This window comes from Thunnus thynnus, chromosome 1, assembly GCF_963924715.1.
Source record: "Thunnus thynnus chromosome 1, fThuThy2.1, whole genome shotgun sequence".
In the NCBI taxonomy this organism is placed as follows: Eukaryota; Metazoa; Chordata; class Actinopteri; order Scombriformes; family Scombridae; genus Thunnus; species Thunnus thynnus.
The window spans coordinates 23,280,773-23,305,675 of record NC_089517.1 but is presented as its reverse complement, the minus strand read 5'-3'; the positions used below and the strand labels follow the sequence as shown (position 1 = coordinate 23,305,675).

Here is a 24,903-nt window from a genome sequence, read left to right as displayed (position 1 = left end):
ATGGTAAACTGACCTGAATTAGAGCAAAATCTGGTGTGACTGGTGTGGTGGTCCGGTGTGTGTTTATTCCTCCAGAAATCATCAGCAGCAGCACCAACGTGCTCCCTGGCTCTCTCCTCCAGAGCTGGCCGGCTCTCAACAGCTGTCTGTCGGCAAGCCACAAGCTCAGTCCCCTGGTCCAGACCCACGATATGCACAAATTTTTCACTCAAGTTGAATATTTTCAACTTGCGCGAATACACAAATGAGGCAAATTTCGTGTATTCATGTATATTTGCCTCTTTGCATTGACTTTGTATGTATTCTCACCACATGAAAAGTTTGCTTTGCATTTGGTGTGAACAAACAATTAGGCTTTTAGATCAACAGGAGCTGTAATTTTGAAAAAAGCAGACATTTCATAAAACCCCAGCAAGATCAATTTACCCCGCCAGTGTTATGCAGAGCATAGTCTCTTCTGGCAAAGCTTAAGTAATAGTAAAGTGATGTTCATTTCCCTGCAGAAAACCAGCATTTTAAAATGTCAACTTGTAAATTCAGAAAAGTCAGTTGATTTTTACTGATTCATTTTAAACTAATTAAACTTACAAAATACAACAGTAATCTAAAACTACTCCAGAGTGTTGATTCATTGGGGTGATGTCAAATTATTGCCACCTCCACTACACCGCAGCAGCACCACGTCTGCACCTCTTCACAGTATCAGGGTGAAGTCGTTCCATGTGACAGAGTATGAACAAAAGCAAGTGAGTTTGGGTTAATCACACATACAAATCTCAGAAGCCCTCAGAACATCGAAGTGCAGGTACTGTGGATTTTACATTCACAAAACCTAACAGTATGGAGTACCTCAGAGACAGCACTAGCTTTGTTATCAGTCAGTCTAATAGCCAATTATACAAAATTTGAACAAGCTCAAGGTTGAATGTTCTTGTTTGTTCTGTTCAACAGTTTTAAACTTACAGAGGCCCCATAATGATAACGTCCATATTGCACGCCTCCTAGGCATGGTTTGAAGCATGCATTGCATATCACTGACAGGTGGTATATCACCAGTCAGTGAGATTTAATGCATGCTTCAAAACTTTGCCTTTTTAAAATGGCAAGCCTGTCAAACTTTGCCTCTCCAAATGGAGCAACATATCTAGCTTGTTAACTGTTTTGGAGCGCTCTAATTACAAAATAATTATTCGGCCAGGGGTTTTTGTATAAAGATCAAGGCTGAACTGTGCAGAAATGCTTCTGACAGTTAATGTACGGTGATGATTTAATAGAGGTTTAATTATTTTCCATGTGTTAGGTGATATTGTGAAGTATCGCTGTTTACCTGGATACACACTGGTCGGAAAGGCAGAGCTTATGTGTAAACTCAACTCCCATTTGCTCTTTGAAACCCCGCCACCAACATGTCAAGGTAAGGCAACTCAATGTATTTGCGTTTCTATGTGAAAATCAGAAAGAAGACCTTGTGTTCAGGAAATGTCTATGTGATGCTTTAACAAAATAGTATGAATCTGAAGTTAACCTCAGGTATCTTGTTTAAATATTTTCCCTTAACAAATCTGAATACATTTATTCTCACAACTCCTGCTGTGTAGACACACAGATGAAGATCTAGCAGCAGCAGCTAGTGCTACATTTGTATGTCCACACAGGATGCATTCAGGCACAGTGTTGAGTGTAGGTCACCTGCATTTTGGCAGCGCTCAGAGCTCAACACACAATCACTGTGGTTATATACGTATATGTGTATACGTATATACGTAAAACAAAGAAGTAAAGACTCGAAGGGTAAAGATATGCTTCAGGTTGCATTTACATGCAAGTGAAATGCGATCCGTTACGTGGCCTGTGTAAACAGCTGTATTGATGAAAAATAGAAGTGTATCTGTTACATCAGACACGTGTGAGACGGTTCACTGGAAAACGTGGCTGAATCGCTTTCTTTGTAGCTTCCTTTGATGTAAGTTGTTTGGTTTTAAATAATACATTAGATGTATCCGTTCCTAAAGCATGACTTATTTTCTAACTTAATAATAATAATACTAATATTGATTCTACCCTGCTATTACTACTACTACTACTACTACAAGTGAGAACCAAATATTTGAAGAATCAAATGAAAATCTAGTTACATCCATAAAAAAAGTTTTGTGCAAAGAGTGCAACACTTAGCTATTTTATATATTTACTTTTGCACAGCTCAGCTGTATTAATGCTGTGTGATCATTGCTCTTTCCACCAACACATAAAATCTAGCTGCATACAACCAGCTCAGCATATTTCTCAGGGGGTTGTCATGTGTCATTTTGATAAATGTAGCTAATCACTAGCTGGAGTACATTTAGGTAGATAATACACTTAGAAATCATCTTAAAACAATTTAAAACATTTAAAAACTATGAAATGTTGTATTTAAAAGTTTAAAATGTTAAAGCCTCTTGTTTTATGACAATTTAAACAGTAGAGAGTATACAGTTATTTTACCCTGCTGGCTTACAAACAGTATATCAGTATAGTTGTGTGTTGAAGTTAGATAAAAACTTCTGGTAAACATATTCAACTTTGTCATTTCCTCTAATCAATCTAATCTAATTCGACAGTTATAGAATATTTTTTTAATAGTACATAGTAGTATTTAGTATTTATGAGACTCATGATTTTTGATTTTAAAACTAAAGAGGCCTCAGCAAAGAAGGCTTTTCAGTTAGCAGTATTAATACATTGACTTTGCACTGGTAGCAGCTCTACGTTTTTACAAATCATGGATACATTAAATCTCCATGTTTCAATGTTGATTGCATTTTAAGCTTTTTGTGCGTCATTTAATTCCGCATTAAATGGCTATTATCAGTTGAATAATGATGTTTTATGATGTGACAATGCTGTGGTTAAGGTCTGGTTAGGTTTAGGCAAAAAAAAACACTTGGATAGGGAGAGATCATGGTTTGGGTTAAAATACCCGGTTTTGTTGCCACAAAAACAGCTGCAAATGTCCCAACGTCTCCCTAAAAATACCCGGTTTTGTCAGTTGAAACGAGAAGCAAGCATTGGTCTCGAGTCAACAACCACACAACCCGCCTCCTCCTAATATGTCATCTGAACTATGTCACTTTCCCTTTGATACGTGTTGTAGAAATGTTGATATGATACATATTCGACATATTGAAACTCAGAGATTCAATGTGTCCGTGGTTTGCAGAAACCCGCAATGCCAACGTTTTATTCAGGCAACCGGGCTGAGACAACAGAATACTCATTTGAATGGCTATTATGAGAAGATTCTTTTTCTCCAGTGTTGAAGAGATGCTCAACCTTCACCATCATGTGGAATGAACACAGTGTCCTTTCCATTATAAATGGATAAAAAGAAGCCAGCACTCTCATAAGAAGACATGCAACCCCCAAAGTGCCCCCCTTCAGACAACTTAGAGCTCAGCTCCTTTTGTATGAAATCCTGTTACCTAAACAGTCATCACACGGAAAGATTGAGAGAGGCTTCCAGTGTCCTGCTGGTGCTCAAGGCTAAAAAATGGACAAATTTTAAAGGCAGTAAACATGAGTATGTGGCCTTCAGATTCCAGACACTCTGTTTGAGCATCATGACACATGCTAAAATGTTTGCCAATAAAAGTAAGTTGTAAATGATCAGATAAGTATGAAAGTTTTTTTGTATGTTTTTTGTTGTTTTTTTTTTGGCGTGTGGGTCGGTGAGAGGATACTGATAAGGGAAGTGGGCAGGCAAACAAGAACAGAGCAATGAATGTATGGAAGGGTGGACAGAGGAAAAGGCACAAAGAGAGTTGCTTGAAGCTACAAGTTTACAAAATCAAACTGGCAAGAGTTTTCAGAGAGTTGATCAATCTGACTGGCTTTTAAATGTTACCCCTCCAGCCCAGTGCCCAGCCAATGAGGAGCGGTCTTCGTCATCAGGAGTGATATTAAGTCCCGGTTTCCCTAGCAACTACCCCAACAGTCAGACATGCTCGTGGCTGCTGCGTATGGTTCCAGGTACAGTGTGTGTCAGGGGCGTGCGTGTGAATACAGTGAATACAGTGTGTGTGCCAATGTGCCAGACAATTTGCATGCACCATATACTATAGGTACCTTGAATATGTGTGTGTCTATGTATGGGAGTGCAGGTATATGTAAAATACGGTATGTGTCAAAGTGAGGCTTGATGATAAGAATGGGTTTGCATTTGCTGTACGTATGTATATCTGCTCTTTGTGCATGAAGGCATATAAAGGCAAGTGCATATGTCCCATTTGTGTGCGTTTGTATTCACTTTATATTGCGTATTCCAGCTTTTTGAATGTGGTTGTAAATGATTCTCTCCTGTTTTGCAGGTTACATCATCAACATCTACGTAGAGATGTTCCACAGCGAGAAACAGTTTGATGAATTGGAGATTTTTGATGGTACACAAAGCTCTCCCTCTCTATTTCTTTTACACCTATACACACACACAACATCGCACGCACTTATACAATACTCTCATGCAGCTTTAATTCTTGTTTGTTTATGAAAAGTAGCACAACAGTTAATAAGATGCGCAACACTTAATTCTCATTTGTGGTGTGGGGAATTTTCCACCCAGGAGTTCCTAGTAGGTTGCATAACAGTAAATTTGAAAGCGTGCGGAACAGATCGGGTGTGTGTGTGTGTGTGTGTGTGTGTGTGTGTGTGTGTGTGCGTGTGTGGAATTTCTTCCTTATTTACTTGTTTTTATACATTTTTTATTTTAAGAACTTCATCTAAGTTTATAAAACTACATTGAGTAATTCTGACAAGTTACAACTGATAACGTTTTTTGCAAGGATCACAATATCATTGCTTAAAAGGCCTGTTGACAATAAGCATAGCTTAGTATATAAAACAGCAAACATTTCCAACAAAACAAAAATTAGACCTGACAGGTTTTTGAAATATGTGATTTGTATTGGAATCCACAAGCAGGGATGAGCATATATCCAACTGATTTGTGTATTTTGAATAGCTCTGTCCGTTTGTGTTTATCTTGCCTGGTCCTAAACAGATTCCAGCTGCCTTTGATGTTGCCGACAGCAATGGCATCATTTTTGAGTAGGAGGCTGTGACTAGAATTGTCTCTGATTTGTCATAGCATTGTTGAAAGGAACAAAATGTCAATAAGTGTCAACATTACAGCTGATTCAGCTTGTGTACTAAATACTTATGTACAGAAGACTATTTGGAGAGATGGTACATGTAACAATATTTTCAAAATTCATGGATGACCATTTTGTCTTTCTAAACAAAGCCAAACTTATCTAGGGTTGCATCCACTACATGGTTTGAAGGACAGACTTCAGCACAACTGGAGAGTTGTGGTCTATAAACTTGAGATGTTGCTCCAATCAGAATACAATGCACAACATGTAATTTTGGGGTACTTAGCAACTTAATAGTGCTGTCACCCTTGTGTGTTGCATGTCTCACAAACAATAAAACACAAACATTCTGACTGGAGCATATTGTTCAGCTTCATCTCGAGTTAAGATAATATTCATTTGGAAGATTGTATGAAAAATGGAATTTGTAAATTTACTGACTCACATAAAAAAATAATTGTCAATTTGTTTCCCTTGTCATGGCCTACCTTTTCACACGGAAGAGATCACTTCATAAAATGACATACTGTTTATGCATGCAGAAAAAATAAATACAGTGCACTGTGCGCACAATAGCTCTTATGTCTCTTTCATTTGTTTCCCTAGGATCCTCAGGACAGAGCCCTTTGCTTGTTGCTCTAAGTGGAAACCATTCATCTCAGCTGAACTTCACATCTAAAACAAACCAACTATATCTAAGATGGTCCACTGACCATGCAACCAACAAGAGAGGATTCAAAATACGATACTCAGGTACATACAATACATGTCTGTTATTTTCTCACATTCTGTCTGTCTACAATCAGCCAATGATCCCCTAGTGTTACAATTATTTGAAATCCTTGGGCTGCAACTAACAATTATTTTCATTACTGATTGATCTGACAGTTATTTTCCTGATTAATTGTTTTGTTTATAAAATGTCAGAAAAATAGTGAAAAAAGCCTGTTATAATTTTATGATGATGGTTTCCTGATTTCAAATTCTTGTTTTGTCTGCTGAACAGTCCAAAATCCAAAGATATTCAGTTCACTATTATATATGACAAAGGAAAATCCTCACAAATCCTCCCATTTGAGAAGCTGCAACCAGCAAATGCTTGGCAATTTTTGCTTTTATAATAGCTGCAAATAGTTGCTGATTAATTTTCTGTTGATTGACTCATTGATTAATTGACTAATTGCTGCAGAATACTCAAAATAAATGTTAATGTGCATTACTTGCATGTAAGGATGGAAGCCTAAAATGTGACTTTTGGAGGCAAACAAGGGTCTTGCTGTCATCTCTGCCTTATCTCTGCTTTCATAGACATCATTTTTGCCACCCTGCCATGTTGAAATATCTTATACTAATGTTGGCTGAATTGATTTGTCTCTGCCAGCATGACTAACCAATGCCTTTCACCTCATGAAAATAAATTGATACATCAGGAGTGTTTGGTACCTAAGCCATGATCATTTAGAAAACACTTCTAATTGGAAACGTTCTTTTTAATGCATTAGGCTAATTAGGAGAAAGAGAATTAGTAAGTCCAATTTGTTAATTTGACAATTTGCTTCAGATTGAGTGTTTTATCTCTGCAGGTTCTTGCCAACACTGTGGTATTCTTACCATTAGCTTTGTTAGATTTGAGCTGTGAGGTTTTTCAACTGCCCTTTAATCATGGGTTTTAACTGAAATTGTTGAAGATAACCACCCATCTCAGTCGTAAAAAATGCAATTTACAGTGACACTGATCCTTTTTGGGCTTGAGAAGACTGAGGTCACAAGGTCAGTCTCCTGGCCCTCCGTACTATATATATTTTTTGATGTATTTTAGTTTGTGGGTTATATCAGCACAATCGTCTGAAGTAATAGCATTGACTTTTCCCAATGGTGTTGTATCACCCTGACAACAGCAGCTATACAGAGAACAGAAATTTATAGTCAGGATTTTCACTTTTACTATAAAGTATTAATGCTATGGGGTGTTTTATCCTGAAACACACCATACATTTAGTACAGTATATATTCTATATATATATTTATCATATCTTAACATATCTATCACATGAATTTAGCTTATTAGCTATGACTCTCACTACTTTAAGTGCTGTTTTTTAGGGTTAAGTCTTGATTTTAGGGTTAAGGTTAGACTTTGGTTAAGATTAAGATTAGGAATATGAGTTGTGCTCACAAGTATAGTACAAATTTGTGTCTGTGGGTGTGCATCTGTGTCACCCACAGCTTTGGCTGTAATGATCACTGCTACATTTTTCTCATCATTCTTTACATTCTCCATGCTTGGTTTAGCTGTGAAATGACCTCGGTGCCATTGCTCTTAACTGTATCACATTTATTTATCCACTGACCTTTCCAGTGGCAGCAATAGCCTAGTCACATGTATATTGTAATCCAATCCTCTGTCTCTCTGTCTCTCTTTTTCTTAGCATTGTAGATTTTTGCTGTTTGTGAGTCTGTGGGGTTGGGGATTTGGGTGCAGTGAGGGTTTGGTCAGGCTATAAATGGGTATGGGAGTTAGCATGTTTTTAGTCGTTATCAGCTGTGGCAATAGCATCACTAATATTATACAATAGTATCAGAAATAGCTTTGTTCTCACATCTGGCAGAAAATATGCTATTATGTTTCCACATAAAATTGTACTGTATGTATCTCAGGGAGACGTTGCTGGTAGCTGTCACAGATATTTGAACAAAGAAGACTGAAAGCAGTATAGTATCAGTATAATTATAAAGATAGACATGCATGACTAGTATGCATTTTATAGTGGAATATATCAAGACGGTGGAAATTAGTTGGTTGTGACTGACTGGCAGGTGTCCATTAAAATTGTTAATAACTTGTACTTCTCTAGTACACTATGTTAATGGTTAAAATCCAAAATTATCTCATTTCATACTGTCTTGTGTTGTGTTTTTTGGGGAGGTAATCATGGTAATCAAGCACAGTAATGCACTGCAAGATGTCCTTGTGTACTGTAGGCTGGACAGCTGCAGCTACTCTGCATTTAACATTAACTGCATGTCATTCTTGCCTTCATCCTATTCATTATCCTGCAGCTGACAGACAAAGGCACCACTAACCATCACTCTTCATTTTTCAGTATGGCACATTGGACGGGTCATGTGATATCGCATCACAGAAAAGAAACAACATCAGAACATATCAGATTATCTTGTCTACACATTTGCACAATTCAAACATTCACAATATATTGTTTGACAGGAACACTTCTCTCCTCCCGTTTCCCACCGGGATTGATGAAACACTGCATCTGTCTATCTCTCTATCTTAATACAGTTAAATATAGGTATGAATAGCCCAACATGTTTCTTTTAAAGATCGTTCTTTATGTAGGTATTCACATTTCAATGTTTTCTGCAGGCTGGAAGGGAAGTAATTCAAACCCCCAGGGTCCCAATAAGTTAGCCAGTGCAATTGAGTATTGAACAGCAACTGATATGGAGTCCCTGAGATAAAATCTTATCCAAGAGGAGTTCATGTCTTTTTATTACAATTATTAACATTCAATAGGAAGGAATTGAAGGACTAGGTCTTCATGCCCTGACAAAATATATCTAAGACCATTGAATGATCATGTAAGAGAGAAGACAAGATCTAAAATTAGTGGTGCAGAGACAACAGATTGATTGTAGACACATGGAGTGAGCAAAAGAGAGGCCATATGACTCATTCCGGAGAGGATGACGGTTTATAGATGACAATAGAAATTACAGAGTGACTCTGTTGTCCTGACTGGAGTGGGAAAGTCATTCCACCAATGTGAAGCCAAAAGGGAGAAGAGCCAAGGTGGAGCAATGACCACATCGGACAGGAAAGGGAGAGCCAAGTGGCCCACTGTGGTGTGTTTTGTCAGATGTTTAGATTGTTCTCCATGCTCTGACAGTCATGCTTTTATCTTCACTTCCAATAAGACAAAAAAGGACTGCTTCATTTACAAAGGCACAGGTTTCTGGGCCGTTAATTAAACTCACTGACACTGTTGCTAACTGTAATGCCAAAGGGGCCATACATGATATGCAAAATGCCTGCTAATGGGAGCATTAGTGCTGTAATGTCTTCGCCTTTTTTTCTTCTTCTTTTTTTTTTTTTTTTTTTTTTACCAAAAAACATGTATCAAGGCTTCAATTGTCAATTAACCCATAAAAATATACGGATATTAGACTATTAGCAGAGTTTGCAATAAACTGAGAATACACTAAGAAACCTTATTTCACTTTTTCTACACCTGTCTCTCTTTGTCTCTCCAGCTGCCTACTGTAGCATTAATGACCCCCCAGTGAATGGGGGAGTGGTCAACCGAACCAGACTCCGTCCAGGTAGCCGACTTCAGTTCTATTGTAACCGTGGTTACCGTCTAGTAGGCTCAAGCAATGCCACCTGCAGGCTCCACTCCAACGGGCTTTTCCAGTGGGATACACCGCCACCATTTTGTCAAGGTAGCATCATAAACACATTCTTTTTCTGTTCCATCAGTCTGTTCTTGTTGATTTTTATGCACATGTTAAGTGGTCAACAGTGTAACTTTGTGGTTGTCCTGGATAGCTCCAAGGAATGAAGGAGTATTACTATAAAGGTGTTGAAAAGTCAGCTATAAAAGTAATAAGACAAGTTGGCACAAGTTAAGAAGCATTTTGAGAAGAGTTCCCCGACAACACTTCTCTCTTTGTGATTGGCAGCTATCTCGTGTGGAATCCCTCAGTCGCCGGGCAATGGCAGCTTCCATACTTTCCAGTATACGGTGGGTAGCCAGGTGACCTACCACTGTAACCATGGTTACCACCTTGACCCTGGTCTTCCACTGACAGCAGTGTGTTTGGAGGATGGCAGCTGGAGTAATGCTGCTTCACCCCCCAGATGTCTATGTAAGTATAGTTTTACTATGATTTTAAGGGCAGTGAAGAGTATAATATGACAAAAAAAATCTCAACTAAAGGTTCATTTGCTAGTCTTTTCTGGAGCTTTCTACCACATCTTGTGGTCTTCCTGGATGGAGTGGAGTTTGCCCAGTTAACACAGTTATTATGTTATCTCTATGACAATGGAACAAACACAATCCACTGAGGAACAGCATGAGATTTTTTTGGGTGGTCAAATTACTGTTCTAAACATCAAGAGTAATACTCAAAGAGTATGGAGTATATATGACATAAACATAAAGTTTTTATCCAGAATGTCTACTGAACTTCGGTGTTTCAAACAATAGCAATGTAAATGTACATATTTAACCATCACATACTGTCAGTGTGTAATACAAAAGACTCAAAAATGTATTAAAAATGTCTTATGTTCATTTCAAAATGTCGATGTGCATTTTATTAACTAATCAATTTCAAACAAATTCATCGTTCACGGCAGACTTTTAATGACTCACTCATTTTAAATCTATTAGTTATAAAATATGGTCATTTAATACATTTTAATTAATTAAATAGTTTATGTACAGAAAATAGGGTTAAAATTGTGAGCTTGTATTCTTGAAAACTTAAAATGAATGTTATATTTAATTTTAATTTGATAACATTTTATTTTCCAGCGGTCCACTGCCCCAGCATTGAGAGCACCTTATCAGATCACATGACCTACCGTCTGCTCTCTGGTAGGCTGGGAGAGTTTGGTTCTATGGTGATGCTGGAATGCTCAACAGGGTACTATTTAGGGGTAGGGCATCGGACGCTTCGTTGCCTTGCCAACGGGACTTGGGAGGGGTCGGATGCCCCAGCTTCATGCAAAAGTAAGTAGTGATAGACATAGACATAGATAGAACACCATCATGACAATCCTGTACAAAAAAACAATATTTTTTATTGTTTTTATAGATTAGAGAATTCCACTGATATATATTAAGTTTTGTGTGATTGGGGATGACATACAACTTATTTTATGAACCTGCATCCCTTTCTGTTAATACACATGCCCACATTTTAAATTTAAATTTCATACATCTTTGTATTCTACACTGCACACCTAATTATTACCCCATTCCATGATGTGGGGTGCCTACAATAAATGAACAACTTTCATGAATGGGGAAGAGAAACCACATAAACCAAAGGATTTATAAAGTAGCCACAGGAGAAGGGAACATATGCATGCAAAGACTATCAAAAGAATAATACCGGATTGAAGTTGTTGCCACAATCTGTCATGAATGAGTTATCAAAACAGCACATACCCACCCTGGTATAAGTAAAACAACTGGAAAGTCAGAAAGTTATTCCTCTGATAGAGTTAGCTTCCTTTGTGCCAAGAAAGCATGTGCTTTTGAATTGGTTTGAGTTGAAGCATGGCCGTGTATAATACTGCCTGCCACGGGTCTAGTAGGTTTGATTGTAGGACAGGGACAGCTTGAGAGGGAGCCAATTTTTGTGAGTATGTGTGTTTATCCATTCCCCCTAGTACTTCTTTTTTTTAAAACAAGTTAGTATGTGTTTCCAAACGCCTTAGGATCTTAACAACTGTGCATTGTCTTGGGACTAACTATTTTAAACAAAATTCAGCCTGTGCTTTGTAAAGGCAGGGTATATGTGGGCAATAGTGAAAGATTATTTTTTCAAATAGAGTGTTTCACTGCAATGTGCCTCTGCTGCTTATTTCATAAAGGGAAATTGTAAGAGAACATTGGGGCTTTGAAAACTTGACAATAGGCTACAGAATTTCTTAGTGTTGCATAATATATGTATGACATTAAAAAAGTGAATGTTTACACTTGAAAAGTTTTGTTAAAAATGATTAAAAATTTAAATCTGTCTTACATTAGACCATTGGTTTTCAATTTTTTTTACATTGTCAATTTATTTCTTCATGTTTTTCATGATCCAGTATTTGAGTTGACCTACCTAACGCTGCAGCAGCTCTGAGGAATTTGGCAACATAACAGAAGTGTCTATTCTTCAAGTTGGCCAGTGGTTTGAAAACAGCGTCTCTAAGGATATTAAGAAAAAAAGATATTAAATCTTCTGACCCAAATTCAATACAGTCAGGTATTGTACTGGGAAACTAGATTTGCAGTGTTTAAACTCGGAACAACAGTCTTGTTTGGTTTTATTCATCTGCAGCTACCTCTTTATCAAAAATGACCACCAAGTCAAGTAAAACAGTGAAAATATAACAGTATCACTGGCCCCATAATGTCATGTAATATCTAACTTCCATTGTCAATCTGTAATCACATGATCTTATCATATTTATTTTATTTTTTAGTCATCTCTTGTGGTGAACTTCCCTCTCCACCCTTTGGCACCAAACTGGGGACGTTGACCACATTTGGAGCAACTGCAATCTTTATGTGTAACCATGGTTACACACTGGTGGGGTCACATGTCAGAGAGTGTGGCGCTAACGGGCTGTGGAGTGGTGCAGAGACCAGGTGTTTAGGTAAGGCTAATCAAATTTGAAAATTGCAAATAGTGTTGTGGTCTATCCGATGCCACTTTGGCACAATCTAATCTATTATGAAAGGAAATCCAACAGGTATGAATTAATTAAAACAGATGACAGTCACCACAATGCAATCAAAGACCCATTTTTCTCAAGATCTCTTCTCTCTTTTTGTACATTTCTCACATTTCTGTAAAAAATATAAATTGATTAGTGTCTGGTATAGCACAGTTGGGACACCTGTATTTTCAGTCTTCTATAATAGCACACCAGACTCTGAACATGTCACAGTGTAATGGCAAATCAAAAATGAATATGTACAAAATCTAAAATGCTTATAAATGAGATGAAAAATCTTCTGTAATTTGTTTACTGTAAGCCGGGTCTATTACTATATCTTGCACAAATGGTGTAGATGTGCGTAGGATGTCAAGGAGTTTTTGTACAGCATGAAATTTTTTTATGCAGATTTATGAAAACATGCACTTTATACATCAGCTTTATTACTACATGGGGTTGCTACAGGTGTCTAGGTAAGGTCCATGGAAATTAGACAAGCATTAAGGAAGATAAACTGTGCACATGCCTCAGTAACTCAAATTATCTACTACTGAGACGTTTTATTACTTAATACATTAAAAGCTTGATTTAGACCCTCAGTAAGCACTGACTAGAGATGATTAATCCTGATTTTACATGCACACTCTACTCCAGTGATTCAGCCTTAGAGTTACATGCATGAGTAAGAGGCCTCATGCAGGATACACATTTTATGCGATGAATGTATAAATCAAGGCGTGTCCACCTTCACATTACAATTCTCAGATTCTGATGCTAACGAGGGTTGGCAAAATAACCTAAATGTTGATGTAAGAAGATTTTAAAGTCACTAAATCACAATTTTAAATACATATTGGTTTAAATGCCAGTTACAGTAGCAGTACTGTATTTGTCAACCACACACACACATACTGTATATAGATAGGCTTAGGATTGCTTTTTTTTCTCCTTCATTATGTTGTTTATTATAGGTGATGAACACTTCTAATTGTCAATCAACTTAAATTGTAGTAATATGTAAATGTAATCAAGCCCTTTTCCTTGAAGTGTATTTGTGCACCCCCTCCAAACCTATTTTAAAAATCTTAAGTTCGTAAACCGAAATAAAATATTAAAATAGCACATCTGCAATAGTTTCCAATTTAGATTAGATTATACGGTTAGTTATTTTCACACAGGGACACTTGTGTTTACGTTCCACAATCCTTTTTATGTCCATAATCTGATTTTATGGAATTCAATAATGTATTGAAGAAATGTTTCTCTTCAAAATAAGCAAATCATCTGTTCCTCACAGTTTCGGAGAGGCTGTAATTTGCTATTTTACAGTCTAAACTGTGACATTTTTACACACTCCTCTGTGTATTCAAGAAGTACAAATATTGATAACACAATAAATTACAATTTGCTTCAGAAGAACCCTCAAACATATCTACTGCTGTCAACAGTTTTGGTATTCATGAAATAACCTTTTATATATGGTGGATTGTGGTTCTATAAAATTGGAAATCTGGGATAATGATTATGAGTGGATGGTGATTAGAAAAGTAGTAGAAATATCTGCATTACATCAGCTAAAATCTGCAATGAGTTTTGCAAAATAATCAATGTTCTAGATGCCTGTTTTACAGTATTAATCGTCATACGAGATTGTGTATCAAATCATTTGAGAAAATAACTGTATTAAATGCCAAACACATCAAAAAGTGCTGTTCCTCGGTCATTGACTTCATAAGGCACAGAAACATGAAGGGAGGGATTGATTGGTCTCTTAATAGTTTAAACTGTATTGAATTCAATTCAGTGGTTCTCCACACCTAAGCTCTTAAGATGTGTCCTGCAATTTATGTGCCCCAAGTTTTAAGAAATCATGAAAGGACGTGGTACTTGGAGGCCACTTAGAGAACACAGAGAAATCATTTAAATGTAGCAAGTGCATCTGTAATTACTGTCTTTGAGCTGTCTCTGAACATTGATTGGCAAATGCACTGCTGACGTCACTGCACTGATATTTGAAGTTTTAGTTTTGAAACAGCTCTTGTTGATTGTTTGATAGTCTAACTGTTGGGACAGTGAGCTATAGTTGGTGTTTTAAGATCGTAACCTCTGGAACACTGATCCAGCACTGATGACTTTAAAGCCCAAGATTAGAATTTAATTATACTGCATTAATTCCTATCATTTTGTCCCTTCTAGCTGGTCACTGTGACTCTCCAGATCCTATAGTCAATGGCCACATTAGTGGAGATGGCTCTAGTTACCGTGACACAGTGGTGTACCAGTGCATGTTAGGATATCGTCTAATCGGCACATCAGTTAGAATCTGCCAGCAAGACCATCGGTGGTCTGGAACAACACCTGTCTGTGTCCGTAAGTACTTGATATAATAACCATACATGATATAATAACTGTTGTAGTTCATTTGTATTGTATCATGATTTATTGCCCTTTTATATAATGTGAAAAGTTAAAAAGGTTTCCCCCTATAAATTGTATTATATAATTGTTCAAATTGTTCTTTCGATGACTAACTCTCCAGCATCTAAAGTATATATGTTCCAGCAAAAAACTGAAAATATCACAAAATATCAAGTCGAAAATACCACAAAGCTGCCCATAATACTTTTTCCCAAACCTCAAATTTCTCATCATACTTCTTTCTACTCACTCTGCTCCTTCAGCTATCACTTGTGGTCACCCCGGCAACCCAGCCAACGGACGGACCAATGGCAGCGAGTTCAACCTCAATGATGTTGTCAACTTCACCTGTAACAGAGGTTACATCCTCAGTGGAAATGCACGCGCTCAGTGTCGACTCAACGGACAATGGAGCAGCCCCCTACCTGTCTGCAAAGGTCACAAACACATATATTAACATTTGAGTTACAGACTTATACCTATGAACTTCACTGTAAAGGCTCTGGTTGAATCAAATCTTCAGATTAGAGTAATTACGAGCAAGATGGTGCTTTCACTTTGGTTTTCATTTCAAAATAATTTGATATAGATTAAATTGTTTGAATGATGTTGCCACCTTTGAAGATGTTAGCAGTTTGTGAAATATTATTATAACCATTTCTAACAATGGCTAAAATTAGAAAAATTAGACCCATATGGCAAAAACAACCTAGATTTTCATTTAAACCATGTATTTTAGAAGGTCAACATGTAGTCTGGATTTGTTGGCCTGATTTGCTCCTAGCTACAGTATGTCAACTGGAACATTTTTGGTCAAATCTGCTGCCAACAGACTGTAAAATTGAGAACTGAATAATTGTAGCATTAACACATACTTACCATTGAGCTATATTCCATCACAATCAGCGTGATTGTGTGTGTGTGTGTGTGTGTGTGTGTGTGTCACAATTCATATGCGCACACACACAGCTGGGTACATGTCCAGAGACACATTCTTCTCCTCTGCTAACCATGCGTGGTTGTTACCCTACAAGTCTCCCCAGACCTCCGGTAGTGTAACAGTTATGATATACTAAAGCACGCACACAAACAGGCATTCTGCACAGTCATGAGAGCAGATCGATACAGCGTAGTCGCTCACATGGGTTTTCCATTGAAGGGATTCATCCTCGCTTGCTTGCTCCTCTCCATTTCCCTCACTTTCAGTTTCTTCTCCCTCTCCCCCTCTCTCTCTCTCTCCCTCCCAGCAGCAGCTGTCAATTATGAGACTGAAACTTTCCTTGTTCCCATAGGGTGCCAGACACACACACTCACACACACACACACACACACATCCATGTCCCCCATGGACTTGAATTTGAGTGAATGTCAGCCTCCCTTGTGACATGTGGAAAATAAAACTGCACTCTTATTGGACAAGCATCCACCCAGAGAGCAGAGCAGAATGGAAGGGACCAGAGGAGAGGGGAGAATAAAGACAAACTCCTGAAAACAGAGCAGGGTATGACAAAAGAGCAGTTTAGAAAAGACCGGCAGAGTGACAATCTAAATTTGTAACACTGTGATTCACGGTTAAGGACCCTAACAGTACCCAACACTGTTGTGTTTTCTGCCGGTTGTTCTATACAGTTCCAGCTCCACCATGTTGAGGGTGGTTTGATTTTTATTTGATTTTGTTCTTGATTCATGCGAGCTGACTTTACTGCTCACATTGTTATGTTAGCTGCTGTGGTGCCACAAACAATAGCTACTCCAAATTTAGGAAGATCCTGGTTCCTCTCCTCTACTTTGGACCACTGCAAAGAGAATAGTTCAGGGTTTTGGCTCTACAGATCTAGTGCAGGGATGAGGACAGCTCACCTAAGAGTTGAATATGCCTGTTACCAGATAGTGGACAGAGATATTCAGCTTTAAATGTGCCATGAGAGGAATGTTGTGTTCAGTGGGAGAGGATGATCTAGTTTTGTACTTATGATCAGTAATGGATGATGTTTCTTATTTTGTGTTTGTCTTTATTGAGTGGGATAGATCTGCCTGTGCTTAATAGTAGCACCATTGAGTAGTTAAATAAAGGGATTTTTTAAAGGTTTTCTATGGAGCATTGCTTATGGAGATTTTTTATGAGTGGTTCATACATGCACACACACTGAGACGGGTGACTCCGTCCTGCCATTTGTTTCACATTATTCCACTAATCTACAGATGACAGTAATGCGCTAGCAAAGGCAGGGAAAAAGAAGACTGTTCGCTAATAAACATGGATGTGAACAATGCATGTTTCAAACTTTGAAGGAAAATAGGCTGTTTTATGAGGACAGAAATGTATTCAACATGTTGACTAGATCTCAAGGATACACGAAACGTGTTTCGCTAACACTGAATGGAAACGTAATTTTGTTTACAAGAAAACTCCACAGGGAACCTTTAAATTCAAATTCTCTTCTATCCTCTCTTCTCTCATTTTCTCTCTTCTCTCTTCAATAGTAATAGCAGTAGTTTTATATATACAGTACTTCTTATCTTAGTACACCCTCTGTCCATTGTACCAACGTATGTATGAAACATTTCCACCTAAACAAAGCGGAGAATGATTTCTGTCTAATAACTATTTGAATAGTTTCTAACAGTGTCACCTGCTCTTTTCTTCAGTGGTAAACTGTTCAGACCCCGGTCATGTGGAGAATGGTGTGCGCCAGTCTGGCCTACGTTACCCAGAAGTCTTCAGCTATGGCATAACTGTGGCAATCCACTGTAAACGAGGCTTCTACCTGCTGGGCTCTGCACTCCTCACATGCCAGCACGATGGACGGTGGGACAGACCAATCCCACGCTGCCTAGGTATGGATGGACAAATAGGTGATACAAGTTGCTTTAGAATTATTTGAATTTTAGAAAAATACGAGACAGAATCAGAGATGGAAAGGGCAACAGATTGTCATTCAAAGACATATAATGAAAATATTTGTCCCGTTGTGGTCAAGTTACACGTTTTTGTATACTGTAATGTAATACTGCCATAAAAGTTTGTCGTGTTGTACACAAGTAGGCAGGCAGGTGGATTTCTATTTATTTTGCTTTATATTTGTCAGGAAAAGCCATTTGTGGAGTGAAATGGCTTGAAGAGCCAGTGGGAGAAAGATGAGGAGCAAGATGAGGAGCAAGATGAGGAGCAAATGAGAAACTGAGAGAATAAGAGAAGGTTCAAGGGAGAAAATAGGAGAGAAGTAATAAAAGGAAGGCGAGAGTATGAGAGAAAGAGGCTTAAAGGTTTTAGCATGTTTGTAAGTGTGTGTGTGTGTGTGTGTGTGTGTGTGTGTGTGTGTGTGTGTGTGTGTGTGTGCGCACATTTTAGGGGAAAAAAAAGGTGTGCATAGGTCTCTTATGGCAATAGGCGCTCTTGTCAGTGAGCTACCATGGCTGATAGAAACATAGAGATTAAACTATAGAGCGATAGAGAGAAGATGGCTGATTCAGAGATGGAGAGAAACACAGAGAGGCAAACAGGACCGCAGTAACAGAAATGAGGAATCAGACAGAGAGGAAGAGGGCAGACACTGGTGAGAGGCTGGTGTCTGTGCATCGAGCATTACATTCGAGAAACAAGGTCTTATTGGAAAATTGGGGGGAGAGGGGTGATGACTGAGGGGCAAGGAGAGGATGGAATAATACAATTTGGGGGTAAGGGGAGATATCGGAGGACCAGTCATTTGGTAGAAATAGAAAATCGAGAACAGTTTCATATCTTTGTCCTCCAGAAACCTGTGCTCTGTAAAACGTCGATTTTTCCAAAATTGGAGTAAAAACTAGAAGATTTTTTTCTCTGATGCCCGTTGCTTTGACTGTGTGCAACGATTTCCACTTGTTTCCTGCACAGACAAGAGGGAGAGAGACGTCTTTTTGTTTTCTAGCTAAAGTAAATTTAATTTGAGAGAAGTTGTTAGTCCCCTCTCTGTTAAAACTCAACAAAAATAAGCCTCATTGACATGACTGTTAAAATACAATGTCAGCAAAGCAGCATGGATTCTGTTTGTACAATACTAATATATTATTAACTGACAAAAGGTATAAAAATGGTAAGCAAAGGTAAGTTTCTGTGTCATATCACTGTATTTGTAAATAAATATCTCATTTAAAATGTTAAAAACACGTTGCGGGACATTGCAATGTCTTGAGTGATGTACTGCTGACATTTACTGTATTTACAAAAAAGAGATATCATGACATATTTTGTTTTCCAATATTAGAGCAAGTTTTTTAAAATAATATTTATCTTCTTTATCTAATTTGGACAGTAAATTAAAAATGAATTAGTTTTTGATGTAGCTCAGAGAGCTCTCTCCGACTCTCTCTCTTTCTCTTTTTCCTGTGTGTACTTTGACACATCGACACAAAAACAACAAACACTTACCTTAATCCCCCCCCCCCCTCCTTTGCTGTCACCTTCTCCCTCTAGCTGTCTCCTGCAATGACCCAGCTGCACCACCTAATGCAGTAGTATTTGGAATCCATAGTTGGACACAATCCCTCACACACACAAACGCTAACACCATCCTCCCATCTCTCTCTTTCAATCTCTCACTGTCTCTGTAGCTATTTCCTGCGGTGACCCTGGTGTACCCCCTAATGCAGTGGTGTCTGGGACCCACAGTTGGACGTACGGTTCAGTGCTGCAGTACTCCTGTCTACCTGGAGGGGTGCTGGTGGGCAACACTAGTCGCCATTGTCAGGAGGATGGCACTTGGAGTGGAGCGCCACCATACTGCACTGGTAAAGGCACACTGTTGAACAAAGCAGCATGTATGTCTTGTGGTTTTCAACTGGTAGAATACCTCAGCAGAACTTGGATATTTATTCAGTTACAGAACATTATCATGCATTTTAATACAAGCTGTCACAAACAGTAGACATGTTGGCTGTCTGCTTAGCAACAGCAATATTGGGTCACAGGATCCCCCTAGCAATCACAGCCATTGAAATCAACAGCATTCATGCCAAGAGTGACAACGGGGAAATGCATAAAATTATGATAAATGCTTTTTTTTTTTAACTGTTTGCAACAAACAACACACATAACACACAGAGCTACTGTACATCTCCAGCCATAGAAGAAAAATTCTAGAATAAAATTACCATCACATATGTTGTACATAGAACACGCCACATAAATAAGATATAAATACAAACTCCTGACATACAAAACTCGATAAAAACCTCAGTGAACAGAAGAATGAAACTTGTTTAGTTAGTGAGCAAGAAGTAAAATGGGTCCAGCTGTCAAAAAATAGAATCATCCCATCTGATGGAAGAACTTTTTTTCCACTCCCATTAGAATGAGCTATATAACACAGGACAGTCAGTATAAATATATCTTCATTGTTATTGCTCCAGCATAACATTAATCTATAATATCACCTGTGACCCGTAATATGCTACTATGACAATAACAGGTACTAACTAACTGACAGGGAAGTATGATTGAAGCTTTACAACCTACCTGTGTATTTCTATGTCAGAATTTCATAGCAATTCCAAGCCCTTATTTCTTTGGATTTGCTTTTGATTTTAGCAGTGGGTATGATGCCCTTTATGCAAATGATGACAGTGCGAGACTGTCAACTAAGCCAACATATACATACACATACTGGAGATTATTCTTCCACAACAGTGAAGAATGACATTGAGGTCTAAAACTACTGTGGCACCATCTCACCAAAATGAGAATGTGTTCTAGGACTAGACTTTTTACTTTACACATTTACATTCATACATAACATAACATACTTGAAGAAACATTTAATTTTATGTCAGGCCAGTAATCATTTTATTTCAGTTAGAAATTGTAGCAAACTGTTCAAATCTCTGGCTATAAGATACTATAATTAACTACCTCACTCACTCCATGACCCTGCTCTGCCCTTAATCTAACATTTATCTTCTTTGCTCAGAAAATGATTTTCTGTCTGTCCAATTTCATCATCTTTTTCAACAGTTAGCAGTATACAAATGTACAGTTACTGGCTTGCTATTAGCTGGTGCATAGTATAAAATAATGGTTTGTATAATGGATCAAGATTCCCTGTGCAAGTGATCTTGAATATAGCATATCTATTATTTCAAAGCATTTGATTTAGAAATTGAGATGACTTTGGGTTATTTATCTAAACTGAGTGCATTTTGTATGCAACTTGGCTTGAGCTGCATGTGTAAGAAACAGGCAGGGGGGGGACAACGTGGAAGAGTCTTGGTCTACTACTCAGGTCGTAAGTGCTGCTCTACAGTAGGCTTACGCAGATCCCACAACACTAAAACTAATAATTTTCAAACTCAGCATCGACTCTCAACAGCTGAAATGCAATAAGCTTACTCTGCTGGCCTCAAAACAGAATGCTCAGCAGGGGCAGAATCCATCCTGCAGCTGAAGACCTCATTGAGATGCAAGACGCTGCATTTGGAGCTGTACCCTGTTAAACTCACAAATCCCTACCGATGGAATTTAAGCTGCTAAAATTGTGACACGCTCAGTGCTTTTAATGCTAGAACAATTTGGTATAGCCTAAATTCAAAGTACAGTTCTACAAAGTTTGTGTGTCTCTGTGTGTGTGAGTGTGTGAGTGTGTGCATGTGTGCGTGTGTGTGTGTATGTGTGTGTGTGTGTGTGTCACTGTATATGAAAGCCTGAGTAAGCAAAAATATTTGTGCATTTTCTGCAACAGCAATGAGATGACTAACATCACAAATGCTTTTTAGTGGATGTTGTTGACCTGTAGCTTGAATGCGCGCGTATATTTTTAGCATCGTGACTCTGTGAGAGACAACTTCCTAACCCTGTGTTTCACCATTTTGTTACATAAAATCACTAAAAACTATTACGAGACTAATGGACATCAGTTGAATGCAGCTGTTGTTTCACATTAGCTGTATTTGGATTGTCTGTGCACATATGTACGTGTGTTTCCATGTTTGAGTCTCATCAGTTCAGGACTGCATCCATGGTGTGTATGTCTTTCTTCTCTGGCTCTTGGTGTCTGGTACATCAACTTTAAGTCTCTTCTATTGCTTTAGGTGCAAGTCCAGGAATCTGTGGAGACCCAGGGATCCCTCCCCACGGTGCCCGTTTGGGAGGGGAAGAATTTAAAACCAAGAGCCTGCTGCGATTCAGCTGCGAGGCGGGATATAGTCTGATTGGCTCAGCTGAAAGGACCTGCCTTCACAATGGCTCCTGGAGCGGCACGCAGCCTGTCTGTCAAGGTGGGGAAGCGTTACAACGACCATTTATGGGACTCATGTGGCTGTGTTGAAAATGTGACTCTACTGGAAGATGGAACAATAGTCATTAGACACCTATACTGCAACTCACACTTCAAACAGCATACAAAGTGCCATTATTTTTCACAGGCAAGACATTTTTAATCCCATCAGAATTGAAATATGTCACACAACTCCGCTTCAGTACACCATATTTTATTCACCGTACGTTTTCAGCTATCTTGCCTTCATCAGGGTGGTTTCTGAGGCTGTTTCTTGTTTCTTTATATCCAATTCATTGATCAGTCATGATTTAAAATAGATATTTGTAGGCTGTTGTGCGAGGTGCTATATTTATATTATTTTATTTATATTTATATGCACCCTTTATCAAGGAAGTTTTATAGTAAAATGATGGTGCTTGCTTTATACGAGAGACTTGGATCTAACAACATAACATGCTGAGCTGTCTGTTTAGAAAACATCATACATTTTGATAGCAAGTTATCCTGGTCTCATTTGAGGTTACCTTTGGGTCCCAACCCAGATTTTATTAACATTGCTGTAAAAATAAACACTGCTGTAAAACGAAGCAGTGCAGATTTTGTATAAACCCACTGTGCATTGGCAGCATATGGACTTAATTATTCAGAAATTTATGTGAAAATAAATCAGCTCAGCCTCCAGAGTTGAACAGCCTAATCTCTTCTTTGGAGAATACAGTGGCATCCGACTATTTGGCATGCTAGTGACAGTAAGCAACTTAGCTTAAAGCATATTACATACATTGTACACTGTACAATGCACATTATATATACTCTATATTGTGTAACTAAAGCTTACACATGACTTACACAACATTGTTTGGGACCTTAACATTGATAATATATCTATGAGTCATGGATCTTCTTCATTTAGAGGGATGTTACTGATAAAATTAAGTTGAGGTGCGAATATATATTTAAGTATATAAGGTTGACTTAAGCTTCAGTATAATTTGCCATCCTTCAGCTGATATCTAATTTACAATACCACACAACACAAAGATTTATGGTACCATTTAACTCCCATAATTTGTGCTCTTATATGTTGCAATATGTCATTTAACATGAAGCTGCAAGTTCACATAATGTTCTATGTTTATGGAAGTAACAATGCTTCCATAAACACGGAACAGTATCTGTTTGGCCTAAATACAAAGGATTGAAGTGTGTCACTCCTAACTGACTGAGCTGGATCTTCCACAGTACTGTGGTAATAGTAAAAGTGCGTCCTATACAACAGCAGTTTTCAAAGACACTCTTTAAACCCATGGGGGTTTAGGGGAAATTAAAGTGGGTCCCCATAGTGCTGTAGAGGCACTGGAATACTAAGCTGCCGCCTATGTTACCTTCCCTATTCCCAACTATGTTAGTTAGGCTGAATATAACACTGCTGACATTAACATTGTATTTAGGTGCAGATTTTAGCTATAATGTGTGTGAATAGGGAAAGCAAGAGTGAGTCATACATTTTCAGTGTACACTCTATAATGTTGTGTGGCTGTGACCCAAAACACCACCAGTATACTAAATATAGAATACTGAACTGCATCAAGACCACAGTGACTTCAGTGAGAAAAATCAGAACTACATCTACTCAAATAAAAAAAGTATGATATTTAGCTGGAAAATTGCAGCTATTGTGTGAAATGTTTCAAACCAAAATGTCATATATTTTGGTCAATAATTTTCATCTGCTGATTTTTATAAAAAAAAAAAAAAGTAATACCAATCATAAGAACATTACCACTTAGAAATGGTTTTTAAGATGACTCAGAATGTTAATAGAAACCTATAATGTGATTTTCTTTCATGCCAGCAATCAATATTTTCAGATTGTATCTCATTTTGGAATAAAACTCTTGAACAAAAGCACACCTCTCACAAAACTACAACTCCTAGACACAGGACCCGAAGCTGTAATGATACTTATTTTTTTGAGTCTTGGTTTGTCTACATGTATTAAATCACTGACATCAAAATCTAGCCCTCTAGTATTACTGACACCCAAACACACACACACACACCTCAGCGATGTGTGTGTAGGCCTTTGGGTAGTACTAATTATTTATGTCTGTCTACAGTTGTTTTTCATTAAGCTAATAGTAGTTAAAAGCTGATTCAGAAAGGATGAGGGACGTCTATCACTGAGACACATACACAAAGAAATCCATACACCCATCCAGACACATATAAACTGTTGCTCATACATCTGTAGACACATAACACGTACAGTGGTTACACTCAGGCACAAACAGCAGCAACTGCAGCAGTGTGGGTAGAGTGCATCATGAAAGACTGTGTGGTCTGTCATGATGCACTCTACCCACACACTCTGTTACTCTTGGACAGAGCTTTTAAGTGCTCTAACTAATGAATCCCATCAATAGGTGTTTGATTGTTAAAGGATGTCAGCTGTCATGATCTTATTAGTGAAATGTGCTGTGGTTGGTTGCTAATTCCTGTCTGTTCTGTTAATGTGCTGTGCCAGCAAACTAAAGCTCGATTGGATCACTAGTGAAGACCAAAGCCATAGTCCTTCCCTCTCTGTATTCTTGTGTCCTCCTTGAAAATTTTGTGTGATAATCTGCCAGGGCAAAGAAAG

At 38.1% G+C, this 24,903-nt stretch overlaps 1 protein-coding gene across 1 annotated transcript in view; it reads left to right on the top strand.

Annotated features, from left to right (window-relative positions):
• LOC137184113 (CUB and sushi domain-containing protein 1-like) overlaps positions 1 to 24,903 on the top strand; it is a 159,442-nt gene that overhangs the window by 101,253 nt on the left and 33,286 nt on the right. The window contains exons 37-49 of the mRNA XM_067591491.1: positions 1,301 to 1,414; positions 3,895 to 4,011; positions 4,350 to 4,421; positions 5,739 to 5,885; positions 9,405 to 9,593; positions 9,834 to 10,019; positions 10,691 to 10,888; positions 12,358 to 12,531; positions 14,791 to 14,964; positions 15,276 to 15,449; positions 17,662 to 17,850; positions 19,603 to 19,779; positions 22,075 to 22,260. Of these exons, the coding sequence (XP_067447592.1) occupies positions 1,301 to 1,414; positions 3,895 to 4,011; positions 4,350 to 4,421; positions 5,739 to 5,885; positions 9,405 to 9,593; positions 9,834 to 10,019; positions 10,691 to 10,888; positions 12,358 to 12,531; positions 14,791 to 14,964; positions 15,276 to 15,449; positions 17,662 to 17,850; positions 19,603 to 19,779; positions 22,075 to 22,260 (2,097 nt within the window). The remainder of the gene's footprint in view (positions 1 to 1,300; positions 1,415 to 3,894; positions 4,012 to 4,349; positions 4,422 to 5,738; positions 5,886 to 9,404; positions 9,594 to 9,833; positions 10,020 to 10,690; positions 10,889 to 12,357; positions 12,532 to 14,790; positions 14,965 to 15,275; positions 15,450 to 17,661; positions 17,851 to 19,602; positions 19,780 to 22,074; positions 22,261 to 24,903) is intronic.